The sequence below is a fragment of the Medicago sativa genome, chromosome 4, assembly GCF_051527215.1.
Source record: "Medicago sativa cultivar Bolivia chromosome 4, Bolivia_mono, whole genome shotgun sequence".
Taxonomy (NCBI): Eukaryota; Viridiplantae; Streptophyta; class Magnoliopsida; order Fabales; family Fabaceae; genus Medicago; species Medicago sativa.
This window is the reverse complement of record NC_140752.1, coordinates 8,351,248-8,374,965: the sequence shown is the minus strand read 5'-3', so window position 1 is coordinate 8,374,965 and position 23,718 is coordinate 8,351,248. Positions and strand designations below refer to the sequence as shown.

General features: G+C 31.5%; 3 protein-coding genes across 3 annotated transcripts; 1 reads left to right on the top strand and 2 right to left on the bottom strand.

Annotated features, from left to right (window-relative positions):
- Window positions 1–1,709: 1,709 nt before the first annotated feature.
- Window positions 1,710–6,424, bottom strand: LOC146926008 (peptide deformylase 1A, chloroplastic-like). The gene is made up of 4 exons (XM_085758432.1): window positions 5,281–6,424; window positions 3,206–3,295; window positions 3,027–3,094; window positions 1,710–2,286 (listed from the first exon to the last, which is right to left on the bottom strand). Exons 1-4 carry the CDS (start codon window positions 5,689–5,691, stop codon window positions 2,046–2,048), a joined length of 810 nt encoding a protein of 269 aa, XP_085614558.1. The 5' UTR covers window positions 5,692–6,424; the 3' UTR covers window positions 1,710–2,045.
- Window positions 6,425–9,879: 3,455 nt separating this feature from the next.
- LOC146926007 (uncharacterized) lies at window positions 9,880–10,425 on the top strand. The gene has a single exon (XM_085758435.1). It carries the CDS (start codon window positions 9,969–9,971, stop codon window positions 10,221–10,223), a length of 255 nt encoding a protein of 84 aa, XP_085614561.1. The 5' UTR covers window positions 9,880–9,968; the 3' UTR covers window positions 10,224–10,425.
- A 5,047-nt stretch (window positions 10,426–15,472) lies between these two features.
- On the bottom strand, window positions 15,473–17,338 carry LOC146926006 (glyoxylase I 4-like). Its single transcript, XM_085758434.1, has 3 exons — window positions 16,985–17,338; window positions 16,572–16,677; window positions 15,473–15,901 (listed from the first exon to the last, which is right to left on the bottom strand). The coding sequence occupies exons 1-3, from the start codon at window positions 17,137–17,139 to the stop codon at window positions 15,641–15,643; spliced, it is 522 nt and encodes a 173-aa protein (XP_085614560.1). The 5' UTR covers window positions 17,140–17,338; the 3' UTR covers window positions 15,473–15,640.
- Between the last annotated feature and the right edge of the window lie 6,380 nt (window positions 17,339–23,718).

Genomic DNA, 23,718 nt, shown 5'->3' with positions numbered 1-23,718 from the left:
AATTGTCTTTTATACAAACATATATAATGATTTATTGAAGAAAAAAAATGATAAAAACCACAATGACATGCAAATCTGTTTCAGTTCTGTGCACTGGTGCAATCCGGAGTATATAGTCCGGATGTGTCCGGATTATATAATCCGGAATGTCCCGATGGTAATTTTGGAAAAAATAGGGCGCGCTAGGAAAGGCATAGGGTGGGAAAAGTAATACTCTAAAAGAAAATGAATATTTGGGCTACCCGTTTTGCATACATGCTGCCATATTGGACTGTCAACACTTACATAAGTGTAACATATTTGTAATGTGTGTTTTGCTTCCACAGCATAAAATAAGTGATCAATTTTGCCTCCACAGCATAAAACAAGTGATCAATTTGTCTTCTTGAATGTTGTTAATCAAATGATAGATGTTAGGTACAATAATTGAACCAAGCTATAAACAGTGAGAAAATTTATATTTGCAAAATAGAATAGCTGATTGCATTATTCACATTCATTATTATCAGTAGAATCACAGCACAGCATACACCTTCAATAAGGACAATAGTCTTTGATTGCATCTTTTCCAAATTCCATTAACATTGTCCAGCTAGCAGTTTGCCTTTGGCATAAAAACTTCAGATTTTGGAATTGTTTCATTGATGCTCAACATATGCTGCAAGAATATAACGCAGTTTACCATAAATAAATGCAAACTTCAACTGTTAATGTGGAGAGTGAGGCCTTATTTGAACAAACAACTTAATTAAGCGATTATAGCATAAGTGCTTATGTATCAGCTATTTTTATAATAAAAGATATAATAAAGGTAGAATGTTTTTATATAAGCTATTATGGAGAGTTTATGGAAATAAGCTGAAAACAACTTATAGACACGTTTTGAAGTTGTTTCCATAAGCTCTCCCAAATAGTTTATAAGTGCATATGTAGGTAGATAAGCTCAAATCAATCAATTCAAAACAGCTTTATATCTTTCTTCGACATTCAAGGAACTTCAGCCACCAAAGAAACAATAAAATCTGCTTGTGTGATACCTATCCATGTGAAGAATTATAAATGAACATATAATGTACAAATACCTTGATAGTTCATAATTATTTGTGGAGAATTGTCCATGTGAGAATCAAAGATGGTGGATATATAATAGTGATTTTAGTATGGATCACAATATGGTCCATGGTTAATCATAAAATTAACTACTACTAATTAGCAAAGTATTAGTTTAGGATAGCTATGGATTGTTTATTTTTTTGGTATAGGATAGAATAGCCATGGATTGTTCAGTTACAATTTAACTATGAAATTTTGCGAGGCTCTTTTTTGCTGCAGAAATTTTGCTACGTAATTCATTGATAATTAGCTATGCATTATAATTTATAGTTCATTTTTTTATCCACCGTGAATCATATGAAAAGTGATTCATGCTGGAACCCATCAATAATAATCTATATTAACTCGTATGAGCTTCTTTCACAATAGAAACAGGTAACAGTAGAAATAGTTAATGTTACCTATTTCTACTCGGGGGGTGTTCGTTTCCTGGATTACAAATTTACTCCCATGAATGTGACATTGGAAATCCTTGATTCCCATGTTTGTTTCAAATTTTCATAAATTATGCCCAAGTACTTGTTTATACTCTCTTTTCATTTTCATGTATCAGTCTGACAAATTTTTGGTCGTATTTGGAGGATAAAATAAGCAAGTTTTGCTCAATTGGTATTAAAGCTTGCATTAAAGCTGAGAAATGGAGTTACATGAATGCATAAGTCCTTGCAGACCTAAGAAATTTTTCCAGTATAATATTTAACACTGAAACTTGCCTGAAACGACTTATCATGGAAAAGGGCATTATAATGCAATGACATAATTCGGCATACAAAATGAGGCAGATTTCATCGGTCTAAAATTGACACTATTTCTAAAATATTTGAATCTGGTCTCAATTTTAGGATCTACAAATGCAAAATTCTCACTAACATGCACAAGAAACCTGTGTTGACAGCCTTATCAGAGGCAGCAGCAATGTCCCAAAACATGCGTTACCGAGGGCCAAGTTTCGGGCATCCCTGAGCAAGAGGCAGGTCCATGTTTTCTACGGTTCTGAAAGTTCTAGGTACCATCTTATCAACATATAGAGTTCCATCCAAGTGATCACATTCATGTTGTAAAATCCGGGCCTGCCAACCAGAAGCAGTTATTTTGATTGGTTCACCATTGCGATCCAAACCTGTAACTTCAACGTCAAGGTGACGTTCCACCACAGCTCTAAATCCATCAACACTGCAAAATGTTATATAACAATTGAACATGTTAATGGTGCCCTAGATTGAAGGACCGCGTACACGTTTTTTCTCACGAAATTTTGAGTAAATCACAAAAACCATCTAAGCATAAGCAGATTAATTTCCGGAAATTATCAAACTACTATGAATTTATTAAAGTACAGGGATGCCAACCAAGAGCTATCAGTGAGTTGAGATAACTTGTATGTGAAAGAAAGTAATGGTACTCTTAAGCCATTAAGCAATAAATAATAATCACTTATCAATCAGCTTTGAAACAATTGTTTATATGGAGGCATTGTATGAAATGTCAAATTGGTTGCTTCAATGACTCTGTCTTCGCATTAGTCTTATTCCGTATTTCAAATTAATCGGGAAAAAGTGGGATACGATGTTGGTTTCGTACTGAATTTTAGAGTTTAGCCATTAGTCGTGAAATGGTCAATAGCCTATTGGGAGTCGGGAGGTAAATGTCAGTGTTGTCAATCCTGTATGGCGGAACAATAACAATTTGTTAAAATTCTGCTGCACTTAATGCTGCTAGATCCGCTATTAGACAACACAAGTAAATGTACAAATCAATACATGCACAAATTTCTTAGATTAAAAGAGGGACACAGTTGTTTAAATTTCACATCTCAGCTGCTTGCACGCTCGAACAAGTAAATGAATAGTTAGGCAAATCAAGTGTGGTAAGAAACAAAGATGGAAAACCGAAAAGGACAAATCATGATATACCTCAAACACCCTTCAAAAAACAGGGCAGTCCTTTTGCTCGTACTCTTCAGCCTGGGATTCACGATCACCTGCAACAAGAGAACCAATGAATTATATATATGTATTAAAGTACCGAAACTTTACGACAAAAAGTAAATATTTACTGTCAATATTCTCTTTTTCTCAGCATAAGAACATACCAAAAGATCAAAAGGATGTCTATCTTGAGCTATGAGCACTTCCTTTGGGGCATAACTAATAAATTCTTTGGTATCTTCCAAAACAATTATCTGCATAGTGCATACATGAAAATTCCAAGTTCAAATTACTTTCAATTTATAGGAAATAAAAAACTTTTCAAGCTGAAGTAAAAGCGAGTTCCACAAATTCACTTTCAATTTTCCAACATTATAGTTGTCATAAGCAAGCAATCATGAAGTACTTTCATTCTAACTTCCCACTTCTCAGCGTTAACAAAATAAGTACAACTTTAATCTATTTGAACTTCAATTCAAATGGAGCTCATTCACCCCTTTTGCTTCGTTTCCTTCTTATTCCTTTATTTGAAGTGTGGTAACACTTATAAATAACTTATATGCATAACCAATTACCTTAGCTCCTTCAATATATTGAGTAGATCACCAATTTAGTCAATTTAGTCCTTAAATTGTAGAGCATTCTCAAGTGTCAACTTAATACCTGAAATTAACTAAATTTCAAAATGATCTCTGAATTTCAATAATCTCAATCACGTTAGTTCTTACAAGATAATTTCAGAGACGAGATAATTTAAGGGACGACTATATTGACCTATTCAAAAAGACTAGTACAACAACAACAACCAAGCCTTATCCCATTGACTGGGGTTGGCTACATGAATCAAACGACGCCGTATTGCTCCATCAAAAACCATATTTACATCCAACTCATTAATCTCTAGATCCTTCTTGATAGGTTCTCTTATGCTTTTTCTAGGTCGTGCTCTACCTCTAGTGATTTAACTCCCCTCCATCTGATCTACTCTCCTAACTACAGAATCCACAAGTTTTCTCTCTACATGCCTAAACCACCTAAGTCTAGTTTCTACCATCTTTTCAACTATAGGTGCTACCCCAACTCTCTCTCTAATGTTGTCATTTCGGATCCTATCACGTCTAGTCTTGCCACACATTCAACGCAACCTCTTAAACTCTGCTACGCTTAATTTATTTTCGTGTTGGTTCTTTAGTGTCCAATATTCTATGTCCGTACAACATCGCTAGTCTTACAATTGTCCGGTAAAATTTTACCTTCGGCTTGAGCAGTACTTCCATATGAAAAAGACTAGTATGGTCGAAAAAAATTCAGTTTCATTAACTATTTTTAAATATTAGTAATTTCAAATACTAAATTAACAGAGCCCTGCAATTTCAAAATCAAATAGATGATTGACTCAAAATATTTATTCAAACTGCAATACCATGATAATGATGATGATGATAATAAAATAGTGATAACTAATGAATAAATGATAACAGCAGTAGCACTGCAGCTTCAGATTGAAGGAATGTCCGACATACCACTCATACATATGACTGATACATATAAAAGGCAAGCTGGTGTATTGTACGCAACCTTACCCTGTTTTTTACGCAAGAGGCTGTTTCCAGGACTTGAACCCATTTTCAGTCACATGACAACAACTTTATCAGTTGCGCCAAGGTTACCCCTCATATGGTTACGTTTAATCATTTTATCTTAAATTATTGGCATTGTCTGTATCTCAGTGCCAGAATCATGTCTAGTGTCTATGTCGGTGCTCAATAGACAAACACGATGTTGTGTATGGCTCATTGGTATTGACAAGTGGGCCAAGACATCGAGCGGCGCAAGACTACAACTAGGCAGGGGGAATGTTGTAACTTAGACCAAGTTGTAACACTGTAAACCCTACTTTTTTCTCTATCACTAAAATGGAAGTACAACTACTTTGTAATCTAAGACATAGGCGAAATTGGCCGAACTTTGTTAACTAACTTTATTTCTAAATTCTAACGCACTTACTTACACATATACATATACACAATGTGAAATTGAGCAAGAATGAGTGAAATAATTGTTAGTCTCATATCAGAAAAATGGTCTAAACATGTTTTTATAAGTGGGGGCAAACCTGAAAGCCGGTTTTGTAAGGATTAGTTAAACACAAATTTCAACAATAACATAGTCATATAATAAAAAACAAAAAATAAAGGGTAAATAAAAAAACAGAAAAATAATCAAGAATGCAACTAACCCTAGAAGAAACTCCAATCTGAGGAGCAGCTAAACCAACACCAGGAGCTTTCCTCATAACCCTAATCATATCATCAATAATTTTCTGCACTTTCTCAGACATTATCTCACTAGGATCAACTTCTTGAGCAGGTTCATGAAGAACAGGGTCACCAGCTTTAACAGTATCAGGCAAATTCATCTTCTTCTTCTTCTTCTTATCATCATCTTTTGTACGACCAAAAAAAAAACCTGCCCTTGTTCTTATAGTAGCAGTTTGAGAAGATGAAGATGATAAGGTTAAAGTTAATGGTGGGGGTTTTGAAAATGGTGATAGAGATAATGGGGTTGTTGTTTGAAGTGTAAAGAGAGAGTTTTTGGTTATGGATAGTGGAAGTATACACCGTAAGTGTAAAGCTTCCATAGCCTTCATTTTCTGAATATCTCTCTGTAAGAAAATCACGATAAGGGTGGGTTTATGGGTTGTTCTGTTTATTCTTCTATGGAACACAATAGGATTTGTATGACTAACCTTCACAATTTTACAATATTCATACAATTTTTTTTTTTTTTTGAAAAGGCAAAATTAAATTAAACAGATCTATGCTATGCACAAGGAGTGCTAAGAATAGATCAAAAGAGGGAATACAAGAGTTTGAAATGTGGTGGCATACACAATAAAATAAGAACCAAGAGAAAAAAGCCACACACACAACCAAAACACAGAGACAATAGAGCTGCTATTGAGCCACAATTACAACAAACTACCAAATGAGAGGATAGGCAAAGATGTAGCTGTCAGTTAAGAAACAAAAAAGCCACCGAACCACAAAACTGAAGGCATCAAACCAGCTCAAAATCAGACTGATACAGCTATAAACTGAGAAGGATATCAGATAAATTCAGATCAGTCCTGCACAAACATAAACTCCAACAAGTTATAGACACGCCAATGGACATAAAAACCACTCACTTAACGAATAGTTGAACCCGACCGCCTTAGCTTTTGTCCATTTCCATGATAGAGTCTTTACTTCATCTATCCAATCATCCACCGAACTAGTTAGATTGCTGAAAATCATCTCGTTACGGCGATTCCACAAAATCCAGACACAAGCAAACCAAATAACACTAATACGGGCCTCATCTATTCATACAATTTTTGTGTTTATCTTTGTCATTTTGGTCTCATTTTATTAATTTTAACCTAAAATATTTAAGGTGGACCAACCTTATAGGTGGTCTACTGTAGACCTTATTAATTTGTTTAATTTTAACATTTCGATCATTTAAAAATAAAATAAGATTGTTAGATCATTTTTTGATTTTTAAGCAATTGTGGTGGATAATGCAATTTGTCAACTTATTGTACATTCCCTCGGTCCTAAATATAAGAATTTATTTGACAAAACTCTGTTTCAAAATATAAGTCAATTTTTAAATTACAAAATACATTTATTGTTTCTTTTTTAAATAATCCCCTAATTAACGGTACCAAGAGCATCTCCGATGGTTATATTTTAATGAACTCATAGACTCCTAATATGTTGTTCCAGTATGTCACATCATTCTTACGCAACTCACATATTTTGATCAATAGTAAAAATTATGCAACTCTTAAGCAACTGCATTCTTATTTTGATTTTATTTGTATTCAATGTTGTCTCAAATTAAAATATTAATTAATTAAGTTATATGATATTCTATTGGTTCTCGTGAGTTTAGCTCAGTTGGTGGTAGAGACAATGCATAACATATGCAAGATCTAGGGGTTCAAACTCTGACCACCACCAAAAAAAAAATCTATTTACTTAAGATACTTTAACAATTTCTATGATATTAAGTATTTGAGTTAACACACTTGAGTTGGTTTGGTGGTGTTGGCTTGTGACCTTGGAATATACTTCTCATCAAAGTCTCAAGTTCGATTATCTCAACTGTCAATTTATGAGCTAGTTTAACTTCTAAAAAAAATATATCTACCCACTTTGTCACATCAAGTTCATCGAATGTGTTAGCTACGCGTTCATCAACTTACATAACCCTGTCTATGACACTCCCATAACCCATTTGAGATACTCTAAGTATATTGATGCATGAAATTTACAATAGATGCTTATATTTAGGGACAAATACATTATAAACCAAAGTATAGATAGAAGTTTGGTACAAAGACCTTTAGAAGAACACTCACCAATATCTCAAGACAACATCATCAAACCAACACAAGTGAGTTTAAAACCGCCTCATTTTACTATACACATAACCCTTTTTTAAGGAGAAAAAATGTCATCACTCCTTTGAAGCTTCACCACTCAAAAAATCACCCTATAATTGTTGATAAAGGAGGCTTCTTCATGAGCCTCATGTCTCTTAGCCATGTAGACAAGGGTCACATATTCATTTGGGGTGATTGCTTTATAGCACTTCAAATTGCTCAACCTTCTAAAATAAGTTTATCAAGAGTTACGTTTCAATTCAAAAGACAACAATCAGGTTGTAACTCCGGATAGATTGTGTGCAATTGAGAGTTACAATTCAATAAATCTTAGAGATTTTTGAGCAATGTGAGAGGCCTATAAAGAAACTTTTTCCATTTTGGTGACTCGTCATTTTAATAAATCATTTTCAGAGTTTGATCGATCCACTTAAGATGGTTGCTCAAAATTCCCCTAAAAATGCTCACATTTTTTTAAAAAGCCTATAGGATGTTACGACATGATCTAGGTTTACAAAAAAAAATAAAAAAATTGATGTGATGTTATGATCTATTGAACCATTTGAGAGACTTAGCAACCATATCCATATAATGGTAGACATCAATCAGTCCACTTAATAGCCCATATCGTTGAAAACTTCGCAGCAAAGCTGGAAGCAGTTGTAAACTTCGATTGTAATTGCATCGTGTTGACGTGTTGGCAGTAATATCATTGTGTTGTAGCTCGAGGATGTGCACATGAAACTCCCACTATTTTATTTACTCTTTGAAGTACTGAATTTTCTTTTATAAAAGTCTTCTTGAATTTAAGATATATTCCCTACCATATCTAGGACCTTGGTCTTTGGTTGAATATATTTATCCATTTACAAAGGATTATTGGATATGTATGATCATAACTCGTGTCTATCAAGCATATGATCAAATCCAAGTAATTTTCAGAAGTCCAAGTCCATCCTAAACAAGTTATCGCATAATTTTTCTCATAATATTCTTCTTTCCAAACTTTAGGTTAAGATTTGATGCAAGCAAATATATATTTATAAATAACTAAACCAAGCTTCTACCGCAACATTGGTGACATGGTTTTTCATCGAGGAATTGATAAATACACTGCTGAAGCAAACATACATTACAGTCATCACTTTAGGCTATGTCCTCTATTAATCAAAGTTTAGGCAGGTAGGTAGAGATTGAGTCATAAAATAATGTACGCAAGAGATTCTCTACAATTAAAGTTGCATCATTTTAACTTGACGTTCACCAAACTAGATTTGAATAGTTTCTACATTCCGGCATTAATCTTGTCTTAAGCCGCACTGGTTTTTGAATCGTATAATCCACATGAAAATCCATGTGCAATTAATTGTAAGCTAAACTTGAATATAACTTAAATCCATGTGGAATGATTGTAGGCTAAACTTAGAAAGTTGAGACTTCAAAGTTCTTTTTTTGGTTAACCCTCTGGATCTCAGGAGAAATGGGTCCTGGTAATCCCGAGTTTGGTCGTGACGTAAGGATAGTCTAGTCAAAAAATTTCGATCCAGAGATCAAACTCAGATTTTCCCGAACTATTCGTCATTGGTGAAACTCATTTCTCATTTAAGCCCAATTGTTTGATTATCAATTTTACATTATATTATATATTCTTTTTTTTTTTAGGGAAATATATTATATATTCCTTGAAGATTCCAACTTGTAAAAGGAATTCCATTTTGAACTCCTTGTAAATAAAGCTATATTTTTCTTTTTGTGGTGGTTGGGGTTCGAATCCGGATTTTGCATATATTATGCATTGTCCATACCAATTTTTTTTGTAGTGGGCGGAGTTCGAACCTTGGATCTTGCATATATTATGCATTGTCCATACCAACTCACGAGGACAAATAAAACTATATTATTTATCAAAATAAAAGGAGTTTCATTTTGAGAGACGAAAATTATATACAAATTTAATGATGGTGTGAGACTTGATGGAAACTATCCTCTATTTTTTATGTCTATCTTTCTCTAAATAAAACTTTTTTTTTAAAAAGATCCCAACTTGTAGTAGAGTATATCATTTTACTAAACCCAAATCTCTAGTAAATAATATTGCATTTAAAGATACTTCAAAAAAATATACGTGTATATATCCTTGCAGTAACTCAAATTAATTTATCCTTAGATATATCATGCGTGCTTCTATACGCATCTTATTTTATTCCATGCGTAAGCCATCTTTGACTTTGGTTTGAAGAGGAGTACGTTAGAATCAAAAAGTTGACCCAAATGATGTTGTGTGCTATGGAAAGAAAAAAAACACCAACATTAGAACTAGTCAACTAGAAACAGCATAACCCTTTGCGTGGTACATTCCAATATAATATAATCCTTAATCATAACGAAGTATTTGAGCCTATAAAAGCAAGCATGTCCATTCCATTGTAACACAACACAAAGAGTCAAAACACTTCATTTTTTACATCAAAGAATATAGAAGCTAAGCAACCATGAGAAAGAGCTATTTGCAACCATCAAGCCACAATCAGCAAAGAAAGGAAGAGATCAAACATTCATCGTCGTCGTCGTCGCATGAGGCAGAGAAGAAAGTGACTCATCAAACAAGAAAGCTAGAGAGGTTGCCAAGTGAAGAAGATATCAATGCTAGTGCTGATGCCTTCATTAAGAATTTTAGGCAGCAGCTTATGCTTCAGAGGCTTCAATCCATTGAGAATTATGAGAAAATGCTTGCTAGGGGACGGTAGCTTATGATATATAATATATATATTCTAAAGATTTAAGCTTAGTAAAGTTATGAATCTCCCTCTTGAATTTTCCTATATATCTTGTTGGATATATAGTAAAGTTTAAACTATTCCTATAGTATATGTACCTTCTATTTTTATTCATTGGCATGTGTATACTGTTTTTATTTTAATAAAACGATTGATTGAGTTATTCTTTATATATAGACCTGTTGAGGATTATTAATGTTACTGCAGATGGAATTCTTTGTCACTCCACATTTCATAATGAATTGGACAACCAGTGGATTATACAAAGGAATTGTCATTTTCATTCTCTACCGAAAAAAAATAGCCTTAATTAATTGAAAATTAAGAATTCCCAACAAAGACACAAGTGCATTGATCAATAACAAGAATGGATCCATGAATTTTAATCAGTGGAGAGAAAGATTGTATACTATAGCTTTTTTATAAAATTTTACCTATGAAAAAGTGATAAAATAATGACATTAAAAAAAGCGAAAAATTGGAGATGGAAAAAGTATGCAAGAATATGCCTAAAAATAAAATTGTTATCTATTAGGGATGATAATTGGAATCATATTCATTGAATTCCTGCATAATATACAACTAAAGAATAAAATATTTTAGATATATTGTGTCACTTTTTTTATACGGTAGCTGTATGTATTGTGTTGCTATTAACCACAAAAAATTTCAATAGTATAACTATGTTTCGTTCATGCCAACTTAATTTCTAGCTCTAATAAAATACTAAGGCTGTGTTTGGTAAACAAAAAAAGTTAGCTTATAGCTTGTTGGACTACCTTATAAGCTCGTTGGATGAAAACGTGATGTGTTTGGTAGCAAGCTTTTTTCACGAGCTTATACCTTTTTTTGAGAAGTTATTTCAAGTAGCTTTTTAGCTTATAGTTGATAGCTTTTTACATTTTCTTCCAATAATAACCTTATTATTTTATTTTTATTACTTTTGTACCCTTCTGTAAACAAAAGCAACTGTCCCACTACTCACCACTCACTCACGTTTCATTGTTTTCCTCTTCGGCCAAATTTCTTAAAGGAAGTAAATTTTTGTCATTTTTTTTCTCTTTTAAATCAATGTCTTTAAGATACACAAAGTCTAGTATAGTTCTTTAGATTTGTGAAATGATAATTTAGTCACTTAAATGTATATGATCGAATTTATTCTTTTTCAAATTTAGCATTATAGAATGTTTATTTTGATGTATGAAGAAGGGACCAAAGACAATACGTGACTTTCATAGATTTTGATGAATAAATATTTTCAAAGGTTATATTTTTTTGACATAATTTTGATTTTTTTTAAATTAAATTGTCATGTACGTTTAGGTCATTTAATATTTATAAGAGCTAATTTTACCAAACACATTATTTTTAATTAGCGAGCTTTTCAGCTATAAGCTATCAGCTAGCTTATGGCTTCTTTTTACCAAACAGAGCCTAAGAAGGAATATGTTGAAATTCTAGTTCTAATAAAATATGAAGAAGGAATCTGTTGAAATTTTAAAATTTTAAGAAAATGGTGAAGAGTGCCTTAAGACATTAATTAAGGTAATACAAATAGAAATATTGTATTAGAAAGTAATGAAAAGTGGTGAATTCAACTTTTTAAAAATTTAAAACTATAGTTTTCAATGCAAAATCATTATTTTTATTTAATTTTCTTAAACAAGTGTCCTCGTAACTCTTGTTACCATGATCCCTTGATTATATGTATTAGACACAAATATTTGTCACTACCAAAAAAAGACACAATATTTGTGCATCATGATTGAAAGCAATTGTTTTTGTTTTTTTTTTTGTTTTTGTGTGGTGACCGGGGTTTGAACTCCGTAACTTGCATATTTTATGCATTATCCATACCAAATGACCTAAACTCACAACGAGTGAAAGCAATTGTTTTAACGTAACTATATATTTAATTAGGAAAATACTTACATACAGTGCATAAAGCACCGTTAATCCGGTTCTGAACTAATATTCAACAAATTAACAAAAACCAAGTGTGAGGTGTGCATCTTTGAATGATCTAAAGGGTGCTTAAAAAAATTACATGATGAACCATGAACTGTGTCTAAAGGGTGCTCACCCATATGAATATATTAAAATTCTCATCCACACGGGTATGAACTTGTGTAGAAATATTCTTTTAAAATTGTGGGTTCACCATGAGGATGAATACTACAACACCCTTGCTAGGCCCTACAATAATTTGTCGTCCATATTCTTTATGTGGCTTCACAAATTAGAATTGTTGTATGTTTGATTTATTTTCAATAATTCATCTCCTACACAATTGGACATTTGATTCTTCACGGATATATTATTGTAGAGAAACTATTTTCAACCATTTTAGTTGTCACGAAAAGTTGTTCGAGGATGAGGACAAGAACAACTAAATCATAAGTGAAAGGAATGTGATGCAGAATTATGTATTGTCTTGCGACACGCGGTTGGTGTTGTGTGTTAAGTGTGAGTTAAAAGTCTCATGTTCGATGATGAAAAAGTAAATGTTGAGTAATATATAAGGGAAAGAACTCATAGACATATTGTCTTAAGTAAGGTTTTAAGTTAAAACATAGTGTCCAATTCACTTATGTTATTTCTCTTGACTTGATGTAACGATTCACCGAATTTCATTATTGACTGAATAATGTTATTAAAGTTGATGGTCACTAAAGGGACCAACTCCTTGTGTCAAAAGTCTTTTTGACAATGTGGTCAGACGACATGTCATGTTGATGCAACGACAACGACGACACTAATATATGTGGATGAAAAACTTTTCTCTTAAGGGGGAGCATACCCAGATGAATGTATAGACACACACATCAAGGGAAGATTGTTGTGTAGAAATTGTGAGTTAGAAGTTCCGTACTAGATGAAATAATAAATGTTAATAATTATATAAGTGAGATGACTCATAAGCATAATGTCTTGAGGTTTTGAATAACATTATGGTGTTTGTCTCGTTTCTGTAATTGCTCTTGACTCAATATTAATGATTCATTGAGCTCCCCTCATAACCCAACAATTGTGGTGGTAAAACTCAACTGAAGTTTTAATATTGAAATAATGCACGTTAGAAATTCATTTTAAACATTTAATAAACCTAGCAACATTGAAAAGAACAAAATAATAATTCCATACAAGATAGGAGTACTAGTTCGAAATGCATAATTTATTTAGAAAATTAAGCAAAAAAAGTGCAACTTTTAGAGGAGAAAATGTCTTATTATAACACTGATCATGTTAACCGATTTCTCTGAAGTGCTAGTTAAAGATAAAAAAAAGTAGCTTTTTTATACTTTTAAAAGTTTGACTACACAAATTACAAAATATTTTTTGCTACGTTTGTTTTTTTAACTAGTATCCTAGAATTAATGGTTAGCATTTTCCTTATAATATTAAAGGGTTAAATATGTTTTTGCTCCCTATAAAATTGGGAACTTCTAAGTTTTTTTTTTTTGAAGGAGGAACTTCTAAGTTTAGTCCTTACTTAATTTTAATAGTTTTTTAAGTCCCTACAAAAAAAAATTACTTATAAGTTTACTCCCTGTTAAAACAAAGTTTGTTTAATTATCCTTAAACTCTTAAATTTTTGAACGATTTTTTTAAGACATGTTTAGAACACTATGAAAGGTTCATTTACAAAAATTTAAAATTTTCTAACATGAAACGAATTAAATATGAATTTTTTAAAACAACAAAAGTTAAAGGTAAAAGTAACAAAATCTGAACGTAGAAATTAAATTTTGCTATAATTTTTTGTGAAGGAACTTTTAGTAATGTTCTTAACACGTCTGCAAAAAATTGTTCAAAAACTTAAGAGTTTAAGCATAAATTAAACAAATTTGATTTGAGTATAGACTAATATTGAGTGCAGAAATTTTTTATAAGGATTAAAAAAACTATTAAAATTAAGTAAGGACTACACTTAAAAGGTCCCAATTTTATAAGGACCAAAAACATATTTAACCCAATAATAAAACATTCATCACACACATACATATGTGGGCTAAAAATGTATCAGAGTCCTACTGCACAATAGAATCTGTTCTAGAAATACATCTTCAAATATGGTACTAAGTCCACTCGAATATTGTATTGATACCACCCTATCATGGTACTAAGACCACCTTTGTATAATGCTAGGACCACTCTAATATGGTGTTTCCACCACTTTAACCTCTAACTTCTACAAGGGCATAAAACATAATAGGGACTATATTGTTAACATACTTCTTATAATCTAAAGGGAAGCTTTATCTCGAAAGGGACTATGATCTTAAGAATACTCTTATTTTCGAAGGGACGAAATTTAACGAAGGGACTATACTCTTAAGATTATTCTTAGTTTTGAAGGGACATTGTTTCTTAAAGGGACTATAATCTTAAGAACACTCTTTAAATTTGACCGGATAGAAAAAGAGGGAGAAGAAAATAATAGCTCGTCAACACAAGCTAAAAGGAAGAGAAGAGATAAATGTTCTTTGACAATTCGAGAACTTTTGGTGTAAGTACAAGTGAGAGAGCGGAGCTCAATTTATAGGTGAATAACCAAAGATAAGATACAAATTCAAATGCTAGAATTAGTTGCTCGTTACAAAATTAACGGCTTGATATTGCCTCGTAAATGAGCATTAATGGTGAAAGTTGCCTATAGGAAGGACGCACGTACGCGTGTGTTCAACATGTGCCAAACGTATATTGACGCATGCAAATCGCTTATGTGGCGATGAAGTGTACCGAAACGAAAAACTAAATTAAATTATTAAATAAATTTAATGTTTTGGGTCTTTAAAATATAATCCTCCACTATATAAACACTATTATTGTATGTAATTTATCTGATACAAGACATAGGAATTGTTAATTAGAGTGGTCATAATATCATATAAGAATGATCTTAGTACCATAGTAGAGTGGTATCAATACCATATTAAAGTGATCTTAACCTATTTATAGATGCTGATATTAGAATCTTAATACCAAAAATAAAAATTGATGTCTCAATTATAGATGCTCAAAATCCATGTTTTTTTTAAGGAATTATTTGTACTTAGCTACATGTCTAAGTCACACAATTCACAACCATCCACATTTGCACTCATGTCAAAGTGGGTCACTAGACAAACTAAAAGTTGAATAAATAAGAGACCAGCACAGCAAATTAACACCAATAATAGCAGTCCAAATAAGTCACTCTGTTTCGAGTAGGAACATTTTGCCAATAATTCATTACTTTATTAATAATTAACATATAAGGAACAACATCATAAATTGACAACTAGAAAGCAACAACAAAAGAAAAGAAGTACAATTTCATGACTCATCATACATGATACATTCAACCTTTTCCCACACAAAGATGTTTGGTCACATCACAATAATCACTTCACAATCTTATGTATCTGATTCTGCTGATTCTGATTCTGCATTATGTGAAGATTCAATCGTGAGCATGATCTTGCTACCTCACCAACTAATGGAATCACAGGAAGACTATCACAATTGCATATCTCAATCATGAAACCATCTGGGTCATGGAAAAATAGCTGATCCACTTCAATCCCACCTTCTTCTACTCTTGCTCGAACATAATTGATTTCCATTTCTTTCAGCTTTTTCTCCACTGCTCCCATGCTCTCACACTGCACATCAACCAATTCAAAGTTCAAACACAAAATTTCATATTAAATGGTTAATAAGCTCCGATAAATGACAAATTGTTGAGGAAAATCCAAGTTTAATTTCTGATGAAACAAATATTGATCAGACTATACTTACCTCACGGTCGAACTCCGAATTACCAGAGCTCTTTTCCCTGAGAATCGAATGGTTAACAACAAAAAAAGCTAAAACTTGTATAATCCTTTACTACAATTGCACGATGCAGTACCATTAAATTAAGAAAGTTGGATAGTAATATATTTTTTTTTATCAAGGAGACTAGTGACTGATGCTCACACATTTTAAATACGAGGTGTCTGGAGTTTGAACCCCGACCTCTGCATATATTCTATTGCAATTTGAAGCAACCTTAGAGGATAAGATCCTTAAAAGCCATTGCATATCCTTAAAAAGGATAACATAAACGTGTCTATGATGACTAGGTGAGTGTTTTAGTTTTAAATTTGGTATGATCTATATTTAGTTTTAAATTTGGATTTTTCTATGCGTCACTTTTAGGTTCAATGTATTTTTTATCAAGCTCCTTCATTTATTGAAGTACGTCTTTCATTTTGTTTCTTTCTAAGTCACATTATTTTTTCCAAATTTTGAAACGTAATCAATAAGGTTAAGTTTAGTGAAAAATCTGACCTGGAAAGATATGTGATTATCCTTTGGATTTATTTCTTTCTTCCTTGGTAACGTCTCTGGGTTCTCTGCTTCTAGCAAATGAATACCAATACCATAGCCAAATAGCCTGCAAATCAGGTCACCACATACAAAAATCAATTTTCATTAAGAAAACCAACCAAAAATTTATTAAAATTTATAAGAAAAAATACTAAATTTTGAGGGAACAAAAGTCTCATTTTAATTTCTACTTCTAAGTTGTTTTCAATTGAAAAAATATGAGTTAAAGATCAGAGTGATAAGATGTCACGAGTTCGAACATCGATCCCATAATAGTTGTTTTAACAAAAAAAAATGAAAAATTTAATACAATTCTTATACTATATTATATATTATACAAAAAGTTTATGTATTGATGTATTATGTGAAATTACCATGCTCCATCAAAATCAAAAGAACCAGGCCTTCTTATTGGGAAGAAACCAAGAACATTCTGGTAGAAATCTATTGACTCTTCAACTGATCTGCATATGAGTGAGATATGATTCACTGATTTTAGGTGCAAAGGGTTTCCCACACTTTCCTTCATTTTCTCAAAGAAAATTAAATTAAATTCAAATCCAACCCAATTGAACTATGAAAGAAAAAACGGTGATCCAAATAACAAAGATGTTAAATTTTAGAGAAAAGGGTATCAAAATTTGATGAAAAAATTAGTGATCACAAATTATTGTTAAGGAAGAGAAGAAAGAGGCTTAAAAAAATGAAATGAATAGAAGATTTGTCACGGAAATAGCAAAAATGGTTACTTGCATTATATAGAGATGAAGAAGCTACCATTGATTGCCACGTGTCCGTATATGTCATACGTGTCAGATACGTATTTTATCTGTCACATCGTAACACCACATATGTCTGACTAGGATTGTACTATGTAAGTGGGGCCCTGGACACGTGAGCTTACATGTTTAGATATACACCGTTGAATGTGTAATTGTGATTATTTTGTTTTTCCTAAGTTATCCTAATCAGCATCTTTGTCGCCTAATGCAGCTCTCCGGTGGTATTCTTAGAGCTTCTATTCTCATATTAAATGGGGTATATGAATTTAAACTAATGATTTATGATTTACTAGTAATAAATTTGAAGATTCAATTCAAATTTAGCTTAATTCATACTATACTAAATACTGGTAGTGTTATCTAAAAAAACATGTTTATGTATTTCTTACTCAATATAGATATTCTAAAACAAGTTTCTTAGCTATTTAAAAATGTCTAATAGAAGAACACAACCAACCAACTCATTTTTTTTCCGGCTTTTAACTTTTCAAACTAGCGGCGAGAAATCACGTTCAGCTAGAAGTTTAGTTTTCTAGCTTCTTCATTGCCATGGTTGGCATGCTTTGAAACGTGATTTTGGGTGCCCCACCGCCAAACCAAATAGGCAATTAGTTTGATTAAGATGTCTTGAGAAAAAATTACATACCCCGATTAATTTAAACATACATTTAATGTTGTGTTGTCGCATCTGTTAATAAATGTAAAAACACGTAAGTTGTTATATTTATTAATTATTGTGACAAAACAACATTAGATATATGTGTAAAAATGATTATACATCAATAAAGTATATTAATTAAACTCTTATAATAGTAGAACTTGGCCCCTATAATTCAAAACTAGATATGCCAAAAATTCCTTCAAATAATGAGAATTCTCTTTGTTCTTCAAATAATGAGAGAGATGCAACCTACTCATATCATTCTTGAATCAACCTCTCAGGTTGGATTGTTCGTATAAATCACATCACATTAACAATGAAGCAAAGATCTTCCTTTCCAATTTAGATGTTAGTCGGGCCATTTTTTTCACATAAAAAGGAGAGTATATATTGTTAGCATTGTACTATAAAGAAACAATAAACATGTGCATGATTGTGTGTGGATACACTTGATCTTTGAGAATATTTTGGGGTATCATGGTGTTTGTTTGTTTGTCATGCCTTTTATACATGTGATTCTCATTCTTATCTTTTCATCTCTCGTTATGTGTAGTATGACTATTATTTACAATTGTGATAATATTAAAAATATAGAACTGGTGGTAAAATTAAAAAAAAAAAAAAAAAATCTTGAAATCAAACAACAATTATACTTTTGTCTTTAAATTTGCCACTTCTATAGATAGATCGAGTTGAGGCCAAAGAGTGACAATTCATTGGTTCTGTTGGGTGAACTGCCACTAAAGCAAAGGTTTTAAGCTTCTAAATTTGTTGGGCTCCACACTAATTTTTTGTTAGCCTGTCTAAACGTTTAAAATGTCTCTATATTTAAATTTCGTTTTAGCCTAAAAATACATTGGACCTGACCTGTGCCTATTTTGTATACAATATGAACAGAACAAAAGCTTAAAAGCTACATATATATACATGAATAATAAATAGTAATGCTAATACGTAATCACATTAGCTCATACCTAACATTTAAAACTAAAGATTCTCGTATTAGTATAAGGATCATGGAGTCTACAGTAGACAAGCACAATACCAACTTGATTCACTTTATTTCCTTTTTTACCAAAAAAAATAGTTTCCTTTACGTGATGAGGGATAACACATATGTACCATAATGATATATACTATTGTCCAATTAGAATGTGCCACGTGGTACACCTTTTAAAAAAATATATCAAAAAAAATATTTATAAAGTAACATTGGTAGGTGACACACTCTAATTGGCCAATGATATATATCATTGGTACCTTAATGGTATACAAGTGGAATCCCAGATATAGGGAGATCAAGAACACCTAATACCCTCCTTAAAAAAAATAACACCTAATACCAACATTAAAAAGAAAAAAGAACACGTTTTTTTTCCTTTGTTTTCCTTCTCCATTCAAATGAGGCTGAGGCAACACTTCTTATACAAGAACAAAATGAAAATTTAATCGTGGTCTAATCCTATTAACAATGTCGATATTGTTAGACTGGCATCTTCATTCAACTTCGAACTTGAAACATCACATATATGTGTTTCATATGGTGCTTAAGTTACCAATTTGTCCTCACATCCAAAAGAAAAAACGGAAATCTAATCTTTGTTTGATTTATATTATTTTGTTTTACAATAGATTTGCTTTATATTATTTTTAACCCTTATATGAATTACTAAGGGCGTGTATTTTTGTAAGACAAAGTCGGGATTGTGTTATTAACTAGTTACAAACCCGTGCTTCGCACGGGGGTTCAGTAACGTATTTGACAAAATATTATATTGGAAGGATAGATTGTGAAATGACAGATAATTATAAACCATAATACAATATTTAGAGTACTCTTGCATTACGGATTACAAAATTAAATCTTTAAAATGGTTTGATCACAAGTAACAAATGAAAACATATTTTGTCAGCGGTAGAAACACTTTTTCAGTAATAATTGATATCTATCTGTAAACCAATGAAAACCCTATTACCAAAGCTGCCTGATTTATATCATTTTGACTTTCAGCTTCAACATATATAAATCATTTCACATGATCTACAGCAAAGACAGTAACTGCAATTTAGTATCTAGTTCTTTCAGGCGAACAAACTTCTGCATCAGATAGATAGCTGAAAGCCTCTCTACCTAATTTATATCATTTTGTGTTTTAGCTTCAACGTATATAAATCTTTTCACATTATCTACAGCAAAGGATAGGGATGTCAATGGATACCAATGGGTACGGATAATATGATACCCGTCCCCGCCCCGTTGGATAAGTATGATACCCGTGCCCGCCCCGTATCCTCGTGGGTACTCACTATACCGGTACCCGTGGGTATTGAGGTATCCATGGGTACCCATGGAGTTTTGAATTTATTTATTTTTTGGTACAAATAATAACTTTTTTTAACTACCAAAAAACTTCAACTTTTAAACATCCATACATAATCCACTCAAATTTCATTAATCATACATAATTCATAGAAAATTCATGATTCTTATATAATCTATATGTTTTATGATGTGAATGAAGTAGAAATGGTGAACTTAATAAGATGAATTAAAAAAATTTAAAATAAAAATAGGTTATTATTGAGGATTTTTAGGTGGGGGGTAAAATTTTCTTCAATAAGGTACCAACTTTAAGTAATAAGATGTGATATATAAAGATATTAGTAATTTACTTAATTTATTATCGGGTATGGGTACCCATAGGTATGGATACAATCCAATCCGTGTCTATGTCCATATAATAATGGGTAGTCAAATACCCGTTTATTATACCCGTGGATACCAGTTTAGCTACCCGCTCCATACCCGTGACGGATTTTACCCATGGGTACCCATGGGCATGGGTATTTTTGCCACCCCTAGCAAAGGCAGATATTAACTGCAATTTAGTACCACATATATAAATCCTTTCACATGATCTACAACAAAGGTAGATAGTAACTGCAATTTAGTATCCATTCCTTTCAGGTGAACAAACTTCTGAATCAGACAGATAGTTGAATGTCTCTCTACTTGATTTATATCATTTTGCCTTTCAGTTTCAACGTATATAAATCATTTCACATGATCTACAGCAAAGGCAGATATTAACTGCAATTTAGTATCGAGTCCTTTCATGTGAATTATACGCACTTTTAAAAACTTGTTTTAAAGGAGAGATGTTCAAATTACGGAACATTACCATTCTTAGTAAATTTGAGAATGAAGTTCGCATAATCCAAATATTTGTGATGCATGGTTTAAGGCATGGGGTTCAGTAACGTATTTTGTAAAAAAATTGTTCCGAAGGAAAAATGAACAAATTAATGAATATTGCACAAAAATTAAAAAACTTTATCAAAATATTTATGAAAGCTTTATCAAGAGCAGGAAAACAACATAAATTACATAATAGTTAAAATTATAAAAGTGAGCGCTACTGTCATAGAGTTACCAAAAAGGGATTAACACCAATATTTACATGACACAAAATGAACGAAAGAAACACATTAAACTCTTTAGCGTCTTGTGTAGGAACTTGGTTATTAATATTTTGACCGTTAAAAAATAAAAAATCTCTTTGACATCAAAAAAGTAATATCAACTGAGCAATATTCAGTCTCTTCACATATGCTTAGTAATATTCAGTCTGAAAGATTACATTGAAAGGATAGATGGTAAAATGACGGATAATTGTGAATCATTATAATATGTCAAAATATAAACCTTAAAAACCATGAACCATCAACTTAGTTTTAAATAGTTAAAAATAAAAAATTGTAAAATAGTTAAAAGTTTTTAAAAATATAAAAATTGGAATATAGTTAAAAAAATTGGTGAGGTAGCACTCAACCAAGCAACACTAAAAAAATTACATGCATTAGCGTAACAAAAAAACAGACAGACGGACATAAAATATTACTCTAAACGTTAATGTGTGTATATATTCGCGAGGTTGAAGAAAGGAGATAAAAATATTTGGGATCATTAAATGACATCGTGAATAAAAATATTTGTGAGATTGTGATGATTAAACGATATTGAAATTAAATATATAAGTGATAAAAAGATAATAAAATTCCTTTGAAAAAAAGGTAATAAAATTAAATGGAATCTCCTTAAAAAATTAATGGAACGGTTAAAAAAAAGTTAAATGGAAGAAAAAAAACATAATGAAATATAATATTAAAAAATAAAGAAAAAGTTCCCGGCGTGAGTTGAAAAGAGGTGCTTGTGAAATAAATTGTCGAGAAGTAGTTTTTTAAAGTAACATTCAACAGCTTCTGGTCAAAGCTCATTCCATTCAATTTTATGCGTTCAAAAAAAGTACTTTTTTTAGTAAGTAATTAATTGATATTGTATTCGGCCTAACTTCTCCTTAAAAATGTAGAGAAGTTTGAAAAAAGTCGGGTCAAACGATACCTTAATCTCCCACAAAGGCAATGTAGAAGCAATTGAATTTGGGAGAAAAAATTGAAAAATAGTTAAAAATATAAAAATTGGAAAATAATTAAATGTTATTAAAAATATAAAAATAAGAAAATAATTAAAAAAATTGGTTAGGGGCAAAAATGGAAATTCATAGGCCAAACCTTAAAAAAAAAAAAAAAAACTTGTCGAGAAGTAGTTTTTTAAAGTAACATTCAACAGCTTCTGGTCAAAGCTCATTCCATTCAATTTTATGCGTTCAAAAAAAGTACTTTTTTTAGTAAGTACTTAATTGATATTGTATTCGGCCTAACTTCTCCTTAAAAATGTAGAGAAGTTTGAAAAAAGTCGGGTCAAACGATACCTTAATCTCCCACAACGGCAATGTAGAAGCAATTGAATTTGGGAGGAAAAATTGAAAAATAGTTAAAAATATAAAAATTGGAAAATAATTAAATGTTATTAAAAATATAAAAATAAGAAAATAATTAAAAAAATTGGTTAGGGGCAAAAATGGAAATTCATAGGCCAAACCTTAAAAAAAAAAACCACTTCCAATAATTGAATTACCAAAATGCCCCTCATAGGGGCAAATTGGTAATTTCAAGGGGCATTTCCTTTCTTATATATATAAGTAGACTACTAAAATATTAGTATATGTTCTGTGGTGAAAATATTAGTATATTTTATTAATAACTTATTTAATATATATCTCATCAAATAGCTAAAGTAACTCATTAACACCAGAAATGCAAAACATTAAGCTCTTGTTTAACATATATATATATATATATATATATATATATATATATATATATATATATATATAGGGGTTTGCTAGAACATACACCTTAGGGTGTATTTAACCACTTTTTAGTTATTTACTTGCTAAAACACTCCCACATGAAAACTAGTGGGTGTGTTCTAGCAAACCCCATATATATATATATATATATATATATATATATATATATATATATATATATATATATATATATATATATATGGGATTTGCTAGAACACACCCACTAGTTTTTATGTGGGAGTGTTTTAGCAAAGCTACACCTTAGGGTGTATTTAACCACTTTTTAGTTATTCACTTGCTAAAATACTCCTTCTAAAAAGTAAGTGGGTGTATCCTAGCAAACCCCTATAAGATTTGCTAGAACACACCCACTTGTTTTTGTTAGAAGGTGTGTTATAGCAACATACACCTTAAGGTGTATTTATTAACTTTTTAGTTATAACTTGCTAAAA